This window comes from Hyposmocoma kahamanoa, unplaced genomic scaffold (assembly GCF_003589595.1).
Source record: "Hyposmocoma kahamanoa isolate Upper Pololo Valley unplaced genomic scaffold, ASM358959v1 192, whole genome shotgun sequence".
Lineage (NCBI taxonomy): Eukaryota > Metazoa > Arthropoda > Insecta > Lepidoptera > Cosmopterigidae > Hyposmocoma > Hyposmocoma kahamanoa.
Genome location: NW_020653719.1, coordinates 12,469,455 through 12,490,317, shown reverse-complemented (window position 1 = coordinate 12,490,317; position 20,863 = coordinate 12,469,455). Strand labels below are relative to the sequence as shown.

Genomic DNA, 20,863 nt, shown 5'->3' with positions numbered 1-20,863 from the left:
TATCCTTCAGCCACTGTATTTGATCTCCAACCGCCATGGCGCTTCAACGTTGTGAGGTCAGCTCCTCCATCTGCCAAAAGAGTGGCTGATGTTCGCCTGAAGCAGTGGCCAGTGTATAGCTGCGGCTCTTTCAAATCTAAAAATGTTGCGATTTCTCGTGCAGTCGCTCCTATTTTATTAATACCCATCGGTTGCCGCGTACATTTTCCATTACGATATTGTATGAAAAAGCGGTCTGTGATCGTATTGGGAGGGCGCAATGCTTTATATTTCTGGACAACGTGTGCGTATTCCTCACGGACGACGAACGACCTGTCTATATTTGTTTTCGTATTTGGCAGGTTAATCAAAAGAAGGTCGCTGGAATGTTGTTCAATGGCATTAGGAGTTAGGTTCAATAACTCGTTGGAGCGGCATGCTCCGTTTATTCCAATGATAAGGATGACCTGAAACATAAATAAAACGTCAATAAGTATTGTGTCTTTTAGAGCAGTCTTAAACGTGGATTTCTCATAATATGTAGCGTTATTTTTAACCATAAAGTTCCAATACAAGTCGCCAAAACAACACATTTAAGTAGGTAAGTATAATTATGTTGATAGAAATTGATAACATAACTACCAAAGTCCAAATTGTATTAACAATTAAAATATAACGCTACGACAACAGTAATAATATTCAATACTTACTTTTGCGGCTAGGAAAGTGCAATCTGGAGCTTCATTAAGAAATTTTTCAATATTAGCAGCCGTGAAAACTTTCGATTTTTTTGATTTGTGGCCGACGGCCGATCTTTTCAAAAACGCAATCAGCTTTGCGTAAGTGTTTATATGGACGTTATTTTTAGTTTGTAATGTAGCTTTCAACATCGAATATATACTCCACATCGTTGACGGCTGTTTTGTATGCGACATTTCAATGAAATAAGACAGAAGCACAGTTTCCGACATAGTGTTTCCTGCGCCCTTTTCGTGCCTCCATTTGTCAAAATGTTCGTAGACTTTCAGGTACTTTTCACGAGATTTACTAGGCAAGAAACTTAGTTCAGCATTTTTAACAGTTTCAACTAACTCTGGAGGAGTTAAAAAATTGTCGTCTTCACTGGAATCGCTCATATTTTCTATTTTATTACGTAGGTAGGTATCCAATTAACTATCAAAGAAGTATCTATCGCAAGCAAATAAGAAATTTTGAATTAAAAAAAAAAAGAAAGCGCGCTTTTATTTATTGCGTTCCGGAACGTTCTCGCTTGTATTCATTGAAATCACACATTGTAAATATTGTTATCTTTAATTGACGTTATAAATTTAGCATATTTTTATTGCAACACTTGCTTTATTTTTAATGAAAATTGTAAAAACTAAATTATCATAGTATAAAATCGTATTTGTATTTCTCACATAATTTATCTTTTAGATGAATTGACGAGTTTCCGAACGTGCACTCGTTCAGCCATTTTGTGGGGGTCTACTATGTAGCTTAAATATCGAAGTACGAATAAACCATAATTTTCTTTTTCCTTTTTCTTGTAATGAAGTGAAAGGGACGGAGCGACTGATTTTGAAATATGTCGAATTTGTATTAGACCCCTTCGCATTAAATGACAAGTCTCCACTTAAAAAGCAAAAAGCTACTTTTTCTCACGGAGTGAGCAAAATAAGATTTTGCTCACTGATTTCACACAGCAAAATAGCCTTGTTCGAGCTGCTGAGGTGAAAATGTAATTTATGTTAAGAGGAATAGTAATTTCTTTATGAAAAATAGTGACAGACATAACATTAATACGAGGAATAGAAATAAACTAGCTTTTCTTGATAGTCGTCTTCACAAAGTCAAAAAATCATTTAAGGGGCAATGTACGCTTCTATAACAAGATTCCGGTTGATATACAAAATTTGCCTTTCACGAGGTTTAAAACTATAGTGAAACAAAAACTTTATACTAAAGGTTATTATACAACTTCTGCGTACTTGGATGACAAAAATCCGTGGTAGTAACCCGTTTAGCTCATGAAGGTAGTCTCGATCTCTGATGTTTCAAATAAAAAAAAAAATTGTAAATGTTAATTAAATTTTTATTGAATTGATATTCAATTATTTTTTGTGAAATTACTCCACTAGCTTGTTATAATTATTAATACAAAGATCGAACACTCAGAAAAAATTCCTTCGATCCGGTCGGATTCGAACCGACGTCTTCTTGCATACCGTGCCAGACGCTATACCAACTAAGCCACGGAACGAACCAACGGACCTCACGAATTTTTCTATGTGCTTGCGTCGTGTCTTTGTACTTGGTCTTTCAAGTGTTTTTTCTGAGTGTTCGATCTTTGTATTAATAATTATTGTAAATGTTATTTACAAAGAGCAACCCCTACAGTTTCTTGTTCATTCTTCTCAGGGGAATCTGCCTTACGAATGAGCGGTAGAGTTTAACCATTGTGACGATTTCAAGTGTAATAATTCTTACCTATGAAATAAAGATTATTTTGAATTTGAATTTGAATTTTGAATCAGCCAGTGCGTTGTACAGCATTCTTAATGTTTTGTAAGGTAACTTATGTCTCAACAAGGATAGTTTTGACAAGACTGCTCTCAACTTCTTACATACATAGTTTATGGGAGGTTTCCAGTTAATTATTGCTTATTGTCTATTATTAGACCGAGGTACATATGCTGTGAGACAGATTCCAATTCCCCACAGTTAGAAGAAAAACAGTTGGAGGACACAATACAATTCGTGCGCATGCATAGATCACTGTGCGCACGAATCACTGGCCCATTTGCACAATTTAGGTGGGGAGATTGGATACGGATGATTTGCGTCAAACCAGCGTCTTTCGTCCACTTACACAATAAATCAAAGTTGGTTTCAATAATGTTCTGTGCGTCGTTAAAGTTTCTATCAGCCACTAGCTTTGGCTAATGTATCTTCAGCAAATTGATATACGGAACCTTCTCTAAATATATTGCACATGTCGTTACAAAAAATTAAGTACTCAGTCGGCCCAAGCACCGACCCGTGAGCCGTGCCTTCTTCATTACCTATTTTCACTGCGGATTTTCGATTACTGTGATAGTTTAAAAAAAAATGAGTGTGGCCCTGTATACCACTTTGTGACAGCTTTGAGTAAAATGTTGTAAATTTTACTGTATCGAACGCTTTACTAAAATCAACAAATAGAGCGATGACATGTTTTTTATCATTTAAATAAGTAAATACTTATAGGTAAATACCTCATTAGTGAAATTACATAGCAACTGGAAAGTATTTTTATTTTTTTGAAATCCGTATTGACTACTATTATTTTATAGACAACTGCCTCCGTGGCCGAACGGTTACCATGTCAAACTGCCACGCAGAGGTCCCAGGTTCGATTCCCGGGCCGGGAGAAATATTTGTATGGCCTACATTTGTTTCTCTCGTGAGTTTGGGTGTAATTTGTGGTTGTCTATGTGTGTGTCCATGGCACCCGCGACACAGGGTTTCCCTAGTGCGGGGCTATGTCGAGTGTATGCGTTATAATTATTATTATCTATTAAAAATGTATTAACTTCATTACCTATGTATTTTTCTATTATTTTGTCCATATATGATAATGTAGTAATTGGTCTATAATTATTTATGTTTCTATAATTACCCGTTTCATGTATTGGGCTTATAGTACCAATTTTTAATTTATCGGGATAAATGGATTTATTTATAGAAGAATTTATTAAATGAATAATTATTGGCGTTAAATATTTACTAATGTATTTCACATCAGAGGCACGAATCCTAAAAAACCTGGACTTTTTTATCATTTAAGGTTTTAATTACATAAATTGTGACTTAATCTGGCTATAAGTAATCTCATTGCAAGCTCTGGATATTTTACATACACCTTTTCGTTAATTAGTGATCTACTACAGGAAAAACTTATATTTTTGACGTTATCTCTAAACTCAGCTGCAAAGTTGTTAACTACGTCCCTTAAATTATATTCTCGGAATGTATTAATTATTGTCTCGTCAATGGACTTAGTCAACTTACCACATAGTTGGTTAATTATTTTCCAAACTTGTTTCGGGTTATGAAAGTTACTAATTATGTCTTTCTTTATACTACGATTCCTCAAATAATTAATGTATTTATTTGTTCTATTTCTGCATTTATTTAATAATTATTTATTTATTGTATTACTAATATCCTTCGTAGAGTTTTTGAACAATTCAACAACATCCTATCGTTGATCCATTTACATAAGTCACGTTTACCTAAATTTATTTTACATTTATATTTACATTTATTATATATTTCGTTAAATTTGTTAAGAATAAATTCTAAAATATCATTAGGATCGTCGTAAGGAAGCGTCGGGCTCCAGTCAACGTTACGCAAAGGAGATTGAACCTTGTTATTATTTAGTTTTAGTATACATCGAGATTGACATTCCGACATTGCGTTATCAATTATTACCAAGCCTGTTATAAAGTGGTCGGCCAGTGAATTATTTATCACAGCTGTTTTTTATATTGTTAGTGATCTTACAATGGTGCATTGTTTCACGTATAAAAATATGATCGATGCATGTCTTAGAGATTCGTTTGTTTTTTTAATACATTCGTGTATATTGACTGATACCCGATTCTAGACCTTGTTCACACCGTGAGTTTAAGTATTGTGTTACAATTGTGTTAGATTGCAATGATAGCATCCTCTGAATAGCAGATCTTGTCCAAGTTGAAAAGAAATGTTTCTGACGATGCTGACCTCTTTCATCGTCATCCCTCATTTTCATCACCCTCTTTAGTGGCTCCTGGCTACTTACTTTTAAAATTTTGAATCGTTTTCGAATTTTTTTTCCTTACACTATTCTTACGTTGGTTCGTTCCATCATCACTCCCACAGAACAATAAATACAGTAGAAGTGGTTAGTTAACGTCAGACGCGTGCCAACAATGGGTCTCGAAAGACCCATATGAGCTCAGTTTGCCATTTTCGCTTTGTATAGTATGGTTGTGTCCTTAGAATAATAACACATAGAATGATAGTTTCATATCAAACGAACTGTCACGAGTGAGGCAAAAATCAAATTCATGTAGGCTAGTTTTAGTAGTAGGTTAATTTTTGGTTTTAGTGAATATTTATATGAAAATACAAGTTGAAACGCGTTACTTCCTTGTGGAATGTGATGTTGGTATCTATTTTATGTTTGTCTGACGTATTTTTGCACTCATTTACCGCACATTTCGTAATTTTTAGCTAAAATTCTTGATCTGTTCGCGGTGCAAGTTGGCCTTGAGCTTGAAGGCCCGCCCGCTCGTGTAGGCCCATTGGGCGCGCTTCAATTTGCCCCACTTAGCGTGTGCGGACTAGGTTTCTATGCGTTATTATTCTAAGGTTGTGTCATTCTTTCGTGCAAATTCTCTAAAATCCTAGAAAAATGCCTTATTGTACTGTTTTGGAGTGCAAAAATGATAGCTGCACCAAAAATATTACCCGTGGTGGTATTTTATATCATCGGAAATCTTATTTTAATAAATTTTCAATTTTTTGTTTATCGAAATATTTTTTTCTTACAAAAATCGAAAGTAAAGCTTACACCTGCAACAAGGTCGCTTCTTCTTTGGAGAACTAAATGAATAACTCCAATTCGTTGTCGTTCAGCATTGAACCGCTAGATGGCAGCATATTGATTGAAAATTCAATATAATGTCAAAAAATCGTAGCTTATAATAAAAGGCATTAATGGTTTTGAACTTTCAATGATATGCCAATAGGGTAAAGTTTAAATTATATTAACAATCCAGAATTTAGGAAATGAAACTATTTTTCAAACAAACCGACGTTTTGGGCCCTTTACAGGTCCCATGGTCGCGGTTGACTCAACCAACAAATACACGCGAACAAAAACAAATATACGCGATTTAAATCCGGAAAAATAGTTTCATTTCCTATGTGTAACAATCGCGAAAACCTAAGAATCCAGAATTTGTTATTTCTTTTTAAATTTGAAACTACAACCAATCAATATCAAGATTTTGTAGAGTTTTTCAAATTAAGAATGTGTGAGTTTTGGCGACATCGGTTCTGATAGTAATCGAGGCATAAGGCATTTCCGTTGCGTTCACTTGAGATATTTCTATGTTTACGTGTGGGTCAGGATCTAGAGACTAATACTATAATAGACAAGTAGTGTAACTTCATACAAACGTAGCATGCAGCGTGTCTTGTATGTGTACACACCTGTCACGCGCCACATTACGCGAATGTGTGCGTCTGTGGGCGTGGCCCACACGGGCGTAATCTCGCAATGTTCTGGCGCTGCATGAGTTGTCGCACGTACGATTCACTTTTTATACAATACCAAGTGACGGTATGAGTTGACAAGTCCCAGGTATCTGTAACTTCACCAGCATCCTTACCCTTCCAAACCGGAGCGCAGTAATGGTCACATTAGTACTTGGCGTCAGAAGTAGGTAAAGTGGCAGTACTTACCTGGACGAACCCTTTCACAAGGAGCTCAAGCCACGGACGTGCTTATTAATTAATCATCATCACCCAACTTCACGTAATTTAACTGTTTTTAAAGTATTTGATACAATATATACATATACAGGCCCTCTTGGGGTACCTACACTAATTAGTACGAGTAGGGAGTGTTTTTTAATGTTTGTACCTTTTTACATCATTGTATTATTTTTTGTTTCAGCCTATCCCTCTCTTTCCCTTTTCCTGTTCTTTCATCACCTATTTCTAATAAATTTATGTGAACCAATCTCTTCTTTTACTTTCGCTAAGACTAGGCCAGAAGTTTCAACTCCTAATGAATGTTTTGTACAGAGTCGAGGCGTTAAAGAGCAGGGGCGTGGCTTTTATGGCGTTGTTTAATTGCTCTTTTACTCTTCAACATTCCTCATTCCACCAAGTAAATTCGTGAGTTAATCTGGCAAACTAAAAATACTTTATCCGCACCTTCTGTTTGGAATCCAGTGATGAAAGAAATACCAAGCAGACATAATTAATAAGTATGTTTTAATTTATAATAAATTTAATTGACTAAAAACTCATTTTTATAATTAATTACAATATTTTGTATATATATATAGTATAATTGGAATATTCTTTGGAAGATTAAAAATAATGTATGTGTTAATAACTTTTGTAACGGTAGTGAAAAATAATCTGTAGTTTTAACATTTTAAGGTAAAAATCAGTGCTGACACGTTATTTAAAGTCGGTCTTTTTTGAACACGTAGTTTTAAAATAACATTTGTAGGGTTGCCAGCTTTCATAAAATTTTAAATAATTAAGTGATTGTTGTCAATAGTTCGATGGATTGTGAAAGATTTATATTCTTTCACAATCTATCGATAAAATTTTACTAAAAATGACTGAATTGTCAATGTTACGCCTTTTTAATGATTATTAATTCCTTTGTTGCCTTCTTTATTCTTATTTTGACAATTCGCCTACTAGTATAGAGATCAATTCTTATTCATTAGGTATACATTTTAATAAGAATAGCCGTATTTGATTATCTATATTGAATTAAAATGAAAATCTTTAAAATATATCTCCTCTTTGTATAAACATAGTTCTAAATACAGTGTATATATGAACTTACAAAAATTGACAATTCAACTGAACTTGTGCTCAGTAATTGATCGAGGATGATTCAAATAATTCAGTCCATAGTCGACAGAATATTTTATCGAGTGCAATTACTAGCTGCTCGCAAGTTTTTACCCCGTCTTAAAAAAAGTCAGACTATAGCCCTTTCATGAACAGTACTTAAATGGTGGCGCACACAAAAATGACAGTTCTTTTTCCCGTAGTGCTAATATTGATTCAATACAAAATATTCAACGTATGTAAACTTCCAAAATAACTAATACGAGCACTTTGATACGTACCAAACTGCCCCACTCATTAGTGTATAAAAGTACCCTACCGGCCAGTTTAAAAAAACTTCTATACATTCTCTCAAACACGCGCGATACTTATTGAAACTCTAGTTTACCCTGTATTAAGACATAAAACCCTGTAAAGTGAACAAAACTGCAGTGGCACTCGTATTTGTGTCGCTTATTTTTTTAGTCAACGGCTGTGAAAACACTTTGCGATCTGTCGAACAACAACGGCTAACTGGTGAGCTGCATCATCACACGTACAAAGTCTCGTTTTAATATTATGACAACTTCTATTATGTTTGAAGGTATGGAGATGTATGAATGTGCCCCCTGTATCAAACTGCCTCGCTTCCCCCTACAGTTGGCACTCGTTTTATGCCCACTAAGCACTTCTACCTGTATTTATTGTTCTGTGGTATATCTATATTATAGCAGACTTGATTATTCCTAAAGAAATACGATGATTATCATTCCGAAAGCATTACCATAATTTAATTTTCAGTAGTCGGTAAAAAAAACAGGTTTAATATTCTGATATCACCTGAATATTTGATGGAAGTACGAAGCCAGTGTCTACTCATGAATATATGAATTTCATTAATGGACGTGACAGCGTATTATCGTCATATTGGTAATATCTAATTCTGAAGTCAGTCTTCATGGTCACGTCGGAGATTGGAGGAGTCATTAGAGACACAAATCAAGGTAAAAGATATAAAAGAGCTTTTTATAAAGTTTTTGAAATTAAAGAACTAATTTAAGATCCTGGAAGAAGCCCGGAGACGTTTGCAGCTTTTTTTAATTGACTTCAAAAAGGAGGATGCTCTTCATTCGAATGTTTGTTTGTCTACTTAACGCACGGAAGTAAAAAACAATGGAAGCGAAGGACAAAATGATAAACACAATGAAATCTTGGTAACGATTGGTCATACTTTCTAATTTAAAAAGATGTAATCGAATTCTGGATTGTTAATAAAATTTATATTTTACTCAGTCGCTGTATCGTTGAAAGTTTAGTACCTTCATTGCAAGTTACATGCTGCCATCTTGCGGCCAGTAGCTGGACTACAATGAACGTTTAACATGGGGCCTACCATAACCTTTCCAAAAACAATCTTATTTCCATCTAAGCTCAAAGTAAGCTTATTATAATATTACTCATATTCGTACCACGACGAACCTGTCAACTAAGTAATGTATTATTGCTAAAGTGCTTGTAAGAACGAATGATTTCCCAATATTGTCTATTCCTTACTAAAAATAGGAAAGAAATAACGCTATGTGAACTATATAATGACATCTCTTTCCGTTCCGAATCGCCTTATCGTAGTATAATGTTTAAGTACTTAATGTTATTTACATTCAAAGAATTTTGACTGTTATAATATATAGAATAAAAAAAACGATATTAAATTAATGGGTCAAGTGAAATATATTAAATAACGAAATAGGTATACCAAAATGTTATAGCTAAAAGTTGCATTAAAATATGATGTTATTTCCGCTTTTTTAATAAAATTATCGGCCAATTAGGGTCTGATCGACTTATAAAAATCCAGCTAATTAGTCATTACGAATTTTTTTGTAGTAACGGTAACATTCTTAAGGCATATAATCGAGAACAATACTGCCAGTAATTGAGGTGGAACTCTTTGTTTATCGTCATATGTAATACACAATGAGTAACGTTTAAAAGGCTTGATTATCATAGACAAACGGATACATGTTGTAATTTTCATTACTGTCCTTCAATGGGAAACCTAACGTGTTACGTATCTCGTCTCTCTGCATCTCAAGCATTAATCTTTTCCTGAAGTCTGAACATCCGTAGTTCACCTTTAAATCCCAAGGTGTGTTTTGGTTTCTGAGAATACCAGCTGGTCCCTCATGTGGTTGCCCACATTCACTGAAGATCGCTTTGTTGACAGCGAACGCATAATTGCATTTTAAAGCTCGCTTTGAATGTTTACATTTTCGCAAGTTTAGTTTATTGGGTATGAAATTCTCATCACTCTTAGACTTGATATTGCTAAGATCAAATGTTACTTTTTTGGAGATCTTTGTTGCACAACTAATATTTTTTACGTGTTCACAACTGGTGTTTGTTGATTTTGGTGCAACAATGCGGCATTTTTCTATAATGGGCTTGGAGGTGTTTTGAGCAACTGTTTCGACTTTTAGTGCAAAACAAGTAGTGTTTATGGATCTCTGTACGGTGTTTTGTCGCTTTTCCTGTAACGAAATTCCTGGACAATTTTGAGAAGAATTCTTCTTGATTATGAAAGCGAAACCATTGGCGTCTGTACATTCGGGCCAAACGTTGCAGGGTCTTCCAAGTTTCCATCTTTTGAGGCCACCTTGATACTTAAGTTCTTTTTTATTTTCTGAGGTAGCCTTTTTTTGTGTAGCAGTAATAATTTTAGCTTTTACCCGTGAATCATTGGTGCTTTCAATATTCGTGTGATTGGAGCTATTATTCTGTATATTATTATTTATCATTAAGATTTTAGATATTCTGTGAGCTCCAACGCAAGGCCTCAATCGAATTTCTTGAAGGCTATGACTACTCGATGGATGAATGTAGAAATTATACTCAGGTCGCAATTCGGAATTGAAAGGAGAAGTTAACGCAGTTTTAACCAAAAAGTTGTCATATAAATTATAATGCCCCTGATCTGTTCTCAGAAACGGTACTTTATCATTATATGTAAGATGTGTTTGTACCATTTTAAAAATAATCGTATGGAAGGAAAGAAGAATTCTCCCATAGGACAACAAATAGCACGGTAAAGAGGAGGCTTATGCCCAGCAAAAGGCATAAGCCTCCAACTCCAAAACAAACTTCGATTGATGATTATAAACTTACGAGTATTTTTTGAGCATACAACAAAAGGAAATTGAATGAAAATAAGAAATGTACGGACTTTTTACATCAAAATATAGGGAACCAATGCAATAAATCTTGACCGTCTCGCACCAGACATACAATTAAACAGTGCATCATTGGTCTACTCCTTTCTTTCTTAAATTGTTCACCAGCAGCATCCTTTTCGGGACTTTTTCCTGATCTCCATAGATTTAGCGCACTCACAACAGACATTTGTCTGTACCGATGTCGGTGCCACTACTTGTAACGGCTTCCTGTCTGACTCCGGTTGGGCCACCTTCAGCGCCGAACCCTGTCGTGGCACTGACAATGTCATTGTCATTGTAGTAAGTTGGGGATGGGTCACTGTCGGCTGTTCTTCCTGCAACTAAATCAGAATATGTTGGTTAAGAAACATCGACGTGTCTGCTCAAAAAGTAATATACAGGAATTTTATGCACCCGATATTTCGGAACGGTTACAAGCTAAATGGTCACGGACTGACTCAACCTACAAGATTACAGAGCATAAAACGGACCTCTCTGCACGACATACCATTATTTTCCTGTAAGTCTGGCGCACCCCCGTTAACAGTTGTCGAGTACCTTATGCCGATAGACAAATCCTGTCACCACGATGATATGCATGTCCCACCGCTCAACACTAAAGCTGCCTATTTTCTCACCTCATCTTGTGACCGTCGTGTTAATACCGTCGTGGCTGAGTTCTGGGCCACAGAAGTGTAGTGTACGCCAACGATACGATAAGAAGAAGAAGAATTTACAAGAGTCAACTTGTGACCAGGTATGACTTCTTTTTTAACCGACTTAAAAAAAAAGGATGATGATGAAGAGGAGATGTATGTTTTCCCATTTCTGCGTCAATTGTGGACCGATTTTGAATTTTTTTCTTTTGTTTGAAAGGGTGCACTCTCGTTGTGGTCACATTGTCACCAAGTCAGAATCTGATGAGGGGATCCCATAGAATCCGAGGAAAATCCTCAAATGTTATAGGCATTGTTTACTCACCGAGATCTCAATAAATTGAGGACTTAATTTGAAAATACTTTTTTGTTAGAAAGGGTATACTCTCGAGGTGGTCCCTAATGCCGACGAAGCTGTTCCGGGTTCGTTTCAGCTATCACAAATCAAAAAAATATTTTCCGCAATTAAAAGTCGACTTTTGACTTGACACAATACATGTAATCAACAAAACACCGTCACCATGACAACCAGAAAAAAAATCTTGAACAGTTCGAAACCCCTGAAAACATCCCGCTTTCTTTACCAGATCTCCTGAAAAATCAAGAATGTTATCCAATTTTATATCGTTTCGTAAGAAGCACTATCGAAGACATTTAATTTTTGTAATGGAATCCAAGAAAGAAATTACTCTCAGGGTCGTATTCCAAAACTCAAGTCAGGTCTTGAGTATGATTTAAGGCACTACAAATCATACTCAAGTCCTTGCCATTAGGGTCGTATTTCCAGTGCTTAAAATCATACTCAAATCCTGACTTGAGCATTGAGTAGAGTTCTGGAATAAGACTCTCAGTCTTGGATGTATGGCGTAAAAACAGTTCCAAAAAAAAAATGTACAAAGGAGTCGGTAACAGTCCCATTGTCACTAAGAAGTTTAAATCTGACGAAGGGATCCCATGAAAATCGAAAAAAGCCGTCAAGCAAACTTTGAAGTCGGTTTTGATTTTCAATGAAAAGTTACAATTTATTATATTTTAAAATATCGGGAGAATAAAAAGAAATCATACGCGTGTAAGAAACCTGTGCCTAATTAGTGAATAACCACGAAAGTCTTAAAATATAGATTGTACTCTAAACGGGACAAGAGATTCACGTAATTTGATAAAACAAGTAACATTTGAAATCGTGTGTGGTTTTGTTCGAAAATGCTATTTTTCATTGCGTCACATTTTTGTTGTCTGTCGTGGATCTGAGAGATTGCTGTCATGACAAAGAGACACACCTCATTCTTTTTCTTGATATCTGTGTTTGATAACACCGTCCTAGACCTGGAGATTGAGGGTGAATTTTTTAAAGGAGAAGTACTGGAACCGTCTTCGACATAGTCAATTTCTTCGGGCGCTAGTACAGAAGGATGTCGGACTATAAGAAAAAAAGAATCAAAAATAAACACTGAATTAACCAGACGTATAGTTGCCGGAAAAAAGGTGCTTCATTGGACAGTAATTCTTTTTTTCTAATAATATTTGTCGGTAATGAACACGATATAACATATATTTTGAAACTTAATAAATTTGTAACCCTTTCTAAACAAAGAGTATAATATCAATAAGCCTGAACACATTTCAGTTGGTGATAAGCAATAGAGCAATCGGACAATAAACAGAAAAAAGTCTGAAATGCATGTTACGAGGTTTACAATTGTCTATAGTTAACTACTGCTTGCCGTCGTAACCCAAAAGAGATAGCATTACACTGATTTGTGTTAACCTCTAAGCCGGCAGGAAACCACCGGGGAGTTCACGCCATTTTGAAAGAAAAAGTCCTCAGACGCGCGAAGCCACCGGTGGGTTCACTCGCCCAGACGATTATAAACCGGTTTTTAATAAAGATAGAGTCTACGTTTGTTTGAACAACTTTTGATAATAGACAAGTATAGTAACTGTTTCGTTCATTGCATAGCCAAAAAACATTCGTTCATTTAAAAAATACGGAGAAAAAGCTGTTTGAATCTGTGGTAAAACTTCGTTCGCGAGAAGTAACATTGTGGTAACAGTGCGTTGTGAAATCTTTATTTTATCAAAGTAAATGCATTATTTTATGTAATAACTACTATATTTTGTGTTATTTAAGGAATGATAAAGCTATTTACATAATTGGTTTTGTTAAATTCGTAGTAGTTTTAATGCTATCAAGCTCAAATACCGGCAACAATTTTTGGCATTTTCATTGGATTTCTGTACAAATTTAGCTAAAAATGATTGAAAAAGGCTGCATAATGATATTAGCTTCACTGCATTACACATTCTTATAGATAAATTATTTAGAAAGCCAATACCTTTTACAGAACTAGGCTAAGTGGTGTAGTTATTATTTGAGGAGCATTTATCTGAAGAGCGACCTAAATCAATTACGGCGCGAGGTGCGCGGTGTGTGAAATATGAACCGTCATTAATTTGACAGTTGAAATTCCGTTGGCTGAAGGGTTTGTGTTAAACACGTAACGTCATCTTAAATGCCAACTGTATCCATTTTGCCATTTTTGTAGTACAGAGACGTTTGTTAAAGGGAAGTTCATCAAATGTCAAAACCAATAAATGTTTCGCCAGTTGTTTTATTGAATTGTTCGCATGAATTGTAATTTAATGGACAAAAATATTGACAGTGAGAACAATGAACTACTGATAAAAATGAGTCGCTGCAACGTCAAGGGCTTGCGGCATTAGAAAAAGCGAAAATCAACCGAATAATATTATGTGGGGTACAATTTTGGTTTAGGTAGGTACGTTTATTCCGTAGATAGGGCAGCTCCTTTCCTTTAATTTTTTCCATTCTCTAAGATATTAAGTAACGTGTGAAATCTGTCAAAATTGTTTGGTATTGACTTTTCATTTCGAATAAAACTTCATCTCAACTGATACTAGAATTGAGGTAGAATCAAATTGTTTTGGTTTTCAGAGATATTCGAAATTTGAATGCAATAACAAAATCGAAGTTGATGTTACTATGTTACTAACCAATAATAACATTTTCACAGATGAGAAATCTAACAAAACTAACAAAACTTTTTATCTTTATGCCGGTCGTAAATTGCAGTTTTGAAAACATCACAGAGGGTTTATGATATGTGTTTAAATCATTGACTTACCAACAAATGGACGTCGGGTCTAATACAAAAACTACGAAAAAAATGTCCAAAGTTAACCTATACAAACGTAGTAACATGTAACGAAATATAAAAAACTAAAACCTTTAATTTAAATTGTAACTTCATTGCCGTACTGCCTAATTTTGCTTGCAACAATTTAAGGGCCCAGAAACTCCATATTCAGCTTCTACTGGAAATTTAACAAAATGCACTATATTAAGCTTCGACTGAAAAGTACTTAAACACAAGAGTAATAGAGTAGCCTTTATCGTAAATATTATTAAATTTTTATATATATTATTATGTCGAATATTGTACAAATTCATATAAACGAATAACAAGAGTTGGGCCGATACATGCATACAAATGGGAGAATAAGCGTGTACTATAACAAATATACCGATATTCCAACTAAACGTAAACTCGAATATCCGTAATTCCGAAAACCGATTTATAATAAAACCGTTACGCTTTCGAGTAATTTTGATGCTTTTTACAAAGACAAAATTAGCTTTTGTTTTGTAATTTTCCTAAAAAAATACATTTGGCATTATGAAAATTATTTTGGGCAAGTGTATTTTCTGACTTCTGATAGGTAATCCCAAGGCGTAAAACGAGTACAAGAATATTTTGTTAGTTATGCTAACGTTTAATAAAAAATAATTTTAAAAATAAGATTAAAATCAAAGCGACTCTATAGTTTCTTTTTTCTAAATATTTCAATCGCTTGTGGTTCGAACAATTGAAAATGACCAACAAGTTTATATAAGCTTCTTGAAATTGACGTAATGGGTCTCTTTCCATCTTTTGCGCAAGCAATGTGTAGAAAAAGGACAGTTAGCTATTTAATTATTTTGTGTGCTTTTGTAATTTATATTTACGATTCATTTATATATAAATTAAATACTATACAACTGTACAAAATAATACTTTTAAATGAGAACTGTGATAACAGAATGTATTTGTTTAGTGAAAATATGATACAAAATCCTGTTTTTACACTTTCCTGCAGTAATTTTTTTTTAAATTTATTATTATATGGTATTGCATTATTGACAACCGCGCTGTCACTCGAACAAACGAAGACTGTTGCACGATTGACACTCTGTATGTGATTTTAACGCCCTATTGGTGCGGACACTTTTTAGCGCGAACCCGATGTCCATTTATTGGTAGGTCAATGGTGTACATAAAATTTTTTTCTAAACTGTGACAAATATGCGTATTAATGATTGCATTGTGTGTTACAAACTAATATATAAACTACGGCTTGCTAATATGGATAGATGGAGTAAATTTTAAACAAAATAAAAGAATAGCCGTCACTGTCCATAAAAATCTCTTTTACAGCCTTGCATAAAATTTTAAAATTATTAATTCCTTTGAATTGTGTATACCTAAGTAATTATTATTTTATTTTTGATATCTGATCCGATATTTCTATGGAGTAGGTACCGGAGAAGTAATAAATTAAATGTAAATGCAGTTCTTGTTTATAATTAAATAACCATCGCCAGCGATAGGCGAACAATAATAATTGCATGTACAACCAATTATAGCGTCCTAAAATCTATGAAATCGTTCAAGAATACTTTTGACATTGATCTTGACATGTAAACGTACGTGTCAATTTAATTTATTACGAGACGTGTGCTGACAATGTGTGTGCCATTGTATGTGCCATGTATTTTTTATTGTTCCCTGCTGTGTTTTCTGTTAACCCTTAAATACTATACGGGTCTGTACGGACCCATGATGATTCACATTTTTGTTTATAGGTACTAAACGCATCTAAAAAGTCACCATCCCCTCCTACCGTGTACCTGCCAAATTCTTTAGTGCCTGCCAAACAGTGACAAGAAGTTGCAAATTTTTTTATTTTTTGTTTTTAATAAACACGGTTCCGTACGGACCCATTATCGTATTAGAGTGTGTAATTTTTACTCAAGTAAGTTTTTGACTGTAGGTAATAACTAAAAACTCATTGATATTGTTTTGATTCTGTACTTATGTCGTTTGAGTTCATGTCACAAATATTATAACAAGTTATTGAGGTTTTGTCTTTTATTTGTAACATAATGTGTTCCGTTTTAATACACCTAATGCGTTCGATGCCATGCCTGCAATGTTTTTTTATGTGAAAAATATCACATTGTTGTGTGTTCCATATGTGCCCCAAATAATTGCTGTACCAATCACAAGTCTGGTTAATTTTGCCTTCCCCTTTCCATCATCGGGGGATAAGTCGTAAGTAAGCTGAGATATAGGTTGATATTCCAACACTTCCACATTTATATGGCGTACGGCTATGGAGTGGAAATCACTTCCTGCAGACTTAAGGCCCATTTAGATGGAGAGAGTTTCTCGTCTCGAAGATGCGATTATCGAAAGAATATAAAAAAACTTTCCTCGTCTAAACATTCGCGATTATCGCCCTTCCACGTGAGTGAGTGGCGAGTGAGTGTGGAGTGAGTGGGGAGTGAGTGAGGCGTGTTTGTTACGAATTTACGAATTAACTATTACGAATAATTTCTCACTCACTCCCCACTCACTCACCCCTTCCCCTACTCACTTCCCACTCACTCACTCACTCACTCATTCACTCACTCATTCATTCACTCACTCACTCACGCACGCACTCACTCACTCAATTACGCACTCACTCGCCCTATAAATTTATCATAATTGTCAGTTTTTGTTTGTGTCAGTAGTTATAAAATTAAAAAAAAAATTATAAACAAACATAATACAAAACATATTTCTATACAGTGCAAATGAACTTAATATTATCAGCAGTTTCAAATTTGAATGATTTTTGCGTCATTTTAATATATCCATAGTCAATACCGCAGTAATCACTAAACTCGAATGGCAATTCTCGCACTTAAAACGGTTCGAACCGATTTGTACGATAATCGTATGAACTTGAAAAAAATGTCATACGAGATCGTGTTTAGACAAGTCGAAAACTCGTAAGCAAAAATCTCCTTACTACATATTTATTTCTCCGTGTGTTCAGTCGAGAAGGCGATTAAATTGCTTGCGAATCTCGTATGACATAATCGTAGGCGAGATTTAGTTCTTGCCTGAATGTAAACATTATGATACGATAATCTTATGGCGATTATTGCTTACGATAATCGCCTACGAGTTTTCGTCACGAAGCGTGCGAGAAACTCTCTCCATCTAAATGGGCCTTTATTCGCCGAACTCCCTGGGCCTTGAAAACTCAAGGCGATAGCGAATAGGCATTATTTAGGTCGGGTGAGAACGAGGTCCAATGCGCATTTATTTTATTGTAAAAAAATCAAAATAAAATGTTCCTAGATTTTGTAGTTTTGTGAAGACTGAAGTTTCAGAAGGCTAAAGTACATATGTTTTTGTTTATGTTTTTTTTTTCGTGAAGAATTTTCTGTTCCGTTATTCTTAGTTTTTAAAATTTTTGACAAATATAAGTTTATATTTCCTTTTAAAAATATTTTTTTTTATTTAACTTAATATGCCACTAATATAACGTTGATTAACGTTATCAGCACGGAGATACTTGATCTTGTAATAAGTTTCACAAATCAATCTCATAATGATCTAATAATATTATTTCTGGCTACAACAAAAATCAAACGATAAAATAGAAATGATAAACATTTTTCAAATTTATCTATATGTTGTAAACTGACTCGGCGAAAATTGTGGGTCCGTGCGGACGACCCACAAAAATGACAATAGTATTTAAGATTAGTATTTAAGATAGTATTTAGTATTTAAGGGTTAAAGTTATTTGTTTTTGTTGTTTTTAATTGTTGACTTTTTGTTTTTTTTTGTTTAATTTGGCTGTTGTTGTTGTTGTTTAGCCATGCTGAAAAGACAAAAAGATTGTCCTCGACAGTTAAGTACGGTAACTTGTGGCGCATTTACGTGTTATATTGATCGCGAGAAACAACATAATGGACCCCTCCTGCCTGTTGTATAGAAGTATGAAGTGTTTTGTATTGCATTGATTGCCATTTCAATTGATATTTTAATAAAGATACTCATAATGTAGATTAAAAACATTAATATCATATTACTAATTACCTAATAGATTAAATTCGTGTGCGCACTATATATTTATTCATTAAATCATCGAAAACTTTTATCGATATACCTCATCTCTAGCAAATGCAGTCTAATGAAGTAACCTTTGTACGTTGTCGTAAAGATAAATTAAATAAAAAAAAATGATTCTCTGCTTATTTCTCACTAATTTAGTGTTACTTTTACTTTATTTTTATAAATTTTTATAAATAAAATTTTATAATTACGTAAATTAGTGGACATCGTTACAAGGTTATATTATGTACAATTTTGTGAAGTGTCACAGGGATCATTCTAGAAAATTTGTGTTTGTTATCACTAGAAATTAGAATAGCTTTGATAAATTGCAGTTTGTCAATGTAAAACAAATTAGTTACAAAAATAGTTAGCTATTTGGTATTCGTGGCGACATCTGGTGTGCAATAGGTTCTAAACACTCGACAATACTGTCTTGTGTCGCGATTAGAAATCCTCTTGAGTACTTGGTGCATGCAAATACTATTTTATATTAAGAATTTTGGCTTGGATATCCTTATATCTTGGAGTCCTTTGAACCATGTCTTCGTTCAATTATCGGGATCCTCATTAAACATTTTCCACTGTGGTTCTACAACATTATGTTTTTACTTTCTCTTATATAACTTAGTTATCTTGTTTGGGCTTTTAGTCTATAGTTTATTCTCCTTTAAGCGGCGGGAGTCAATATTTATGTTACCACTTTAACTTATGTCACATTATTGTCACTTTGAACAAAAACTTTGAATTCGTAATTAATGGAATTTTCAGTATAAACCCTTTTGTAATTTGGTTTAAAATAAGGAATATAGTTCTAATTTTCTTCATTACTTTTCTTTCTTCATATTTTCTTCATAATATATTTAAAATTAAATTAATCTTTGTAAAAACTATACTTGTAACTTCAAAAATCTGCCATTTATTTTCATGCAAATATTACTAAATACTTAAAGAAAAATAGTGCACAATATACCCAATTAACTTCACTAACACTTACAATATGTACCAACATCTAATATAAATCGGCTCATCATTTTTATTTTTGCTAAGCATCTCGTCATTAGCATCAGCTGAAATGTGGTTAAACCTTTTTGTTACACCCCTTGTATCTAATGGTGTGTTCCCACGGCCCGTGATCTCAAACGCGCCGACTTGTATGAGCTCGCGAAATGGGCGCCTTTGATACCAGGTGGTGATAAATGAGATAAAAAGATGTGTTGTTGCCACTGGCGACAGATGCAATTTCCGTAGTTGCCAGTGGTAAAAATAAAACAAAACAATGTTTGTTTATTGCCGCTGTCCACATTTGCTACCTCGCACACCTCGCACATCTCTGGTGAAAAGGCAGTCTTACCATAAATATAAAATAACAGTTAAACTCGAATTTTATTGTATACATAATATGTATATATAATTCCATGGCGGCAATAAACGAACATTAATTGGGATTTTTTATTCCATTAGTTGTTTTTACCACTGGCAACTATTGGGATATTTTAAATTCCATTTGTCGCCAGTGACAACAACAGATCTTTTTATCCCATTTGTCATCACCCGGTAACATATGGGATTTTCTTTCCCATTTGTCGCCAGTAGAAATCATCACTGGCAACAACTGAGATTTTTTTCCCATTTGTTGCCAGTGGGAATAAATCCAGTGGTGACAACTGGGAATAAGCCGCTTTTGAGGCTCGGGCGGCCTTCTTTCCACGGCGCGTTTTCAAGATACGCGCGTCGCGGGCCTTAAAACGAAGGCCGTGGGAAAACGCCTTAAAAAAGTAGAAGAAGAATAACAAATACCAATATTCCTTAGGTACGTTTCAATCTTCTTTTCGAATACAGTGCCTACGAGTAGGAACATAAATATTGCTAAAACCAGCGGTAGCAATAGATACCACCATTCCATAGATTTGCTAAGACTCTGAAAAAAAAAAAAATTTCAAGGATAATAAAGCAATTGATGGCGCTTGATAAAAATTATTGGAAGAAAAGACATAATGCCTTGTTAAGCATGTGTGTTTAATAAAATTAGAGCATTTGGATGTGCATATAGAATATGCGGAGTTGACTTCCTTCCCTGCAGACTTAATCCTTGTATATAGATTTTAAAGCGAGCCTAGATGTCAGGAGGTGAGTTGTGGAGGACGCATCTCGCGTCCCGCAA

General features: G+C 34.5%; 1 protein-coding gene across 3 annotated transcripts; it reads right to left on the bottom strand.

The window, feature by feature from the left end:
• Nucleotides 1-9,430: 9,430 nt before the first annotated feature.
• LOC113226588 lies at nt 9,431-20,620 on the bottom strand. Of its 3 annotated transcripts, none has more exons than XM_026459283.1 (3): nt 20,500-20,582; nt 12,745-12,884; nt 9,431-11,149 (listed from the first exon to the last, which is right to left on the bottom strand). In XM_026459283.1, the coding sequence occupies exon 3, from the start codon at nt 10,620-10,622 to the stop codon at nt 9,585-9,587; it is 1,038 nt and encodes a 345-aa protein (XP_026315068.1). In that variant the 5' UTR covers nt 10,623-11,149; nt 12,745-12,884; nt 20,500-20,582; the 3' UTR covers nt 9,431-9,584. The 3 variants fall into 3 exon arrangements, with proteins under 3 accessions (XP_026315068.1, XP_026315070.1, XP_026315069.1); XM_026459285.1 differs by having other exon boundaries at nt 20,500-20,576; XM_026459284.1 differs by lacking the exon at nt 12,745-12,884 and having other exon boundaries at nt 20,500-20,620.
• Nucleotides 20,621-20,863: the final 243 nt, after the last annotated feature.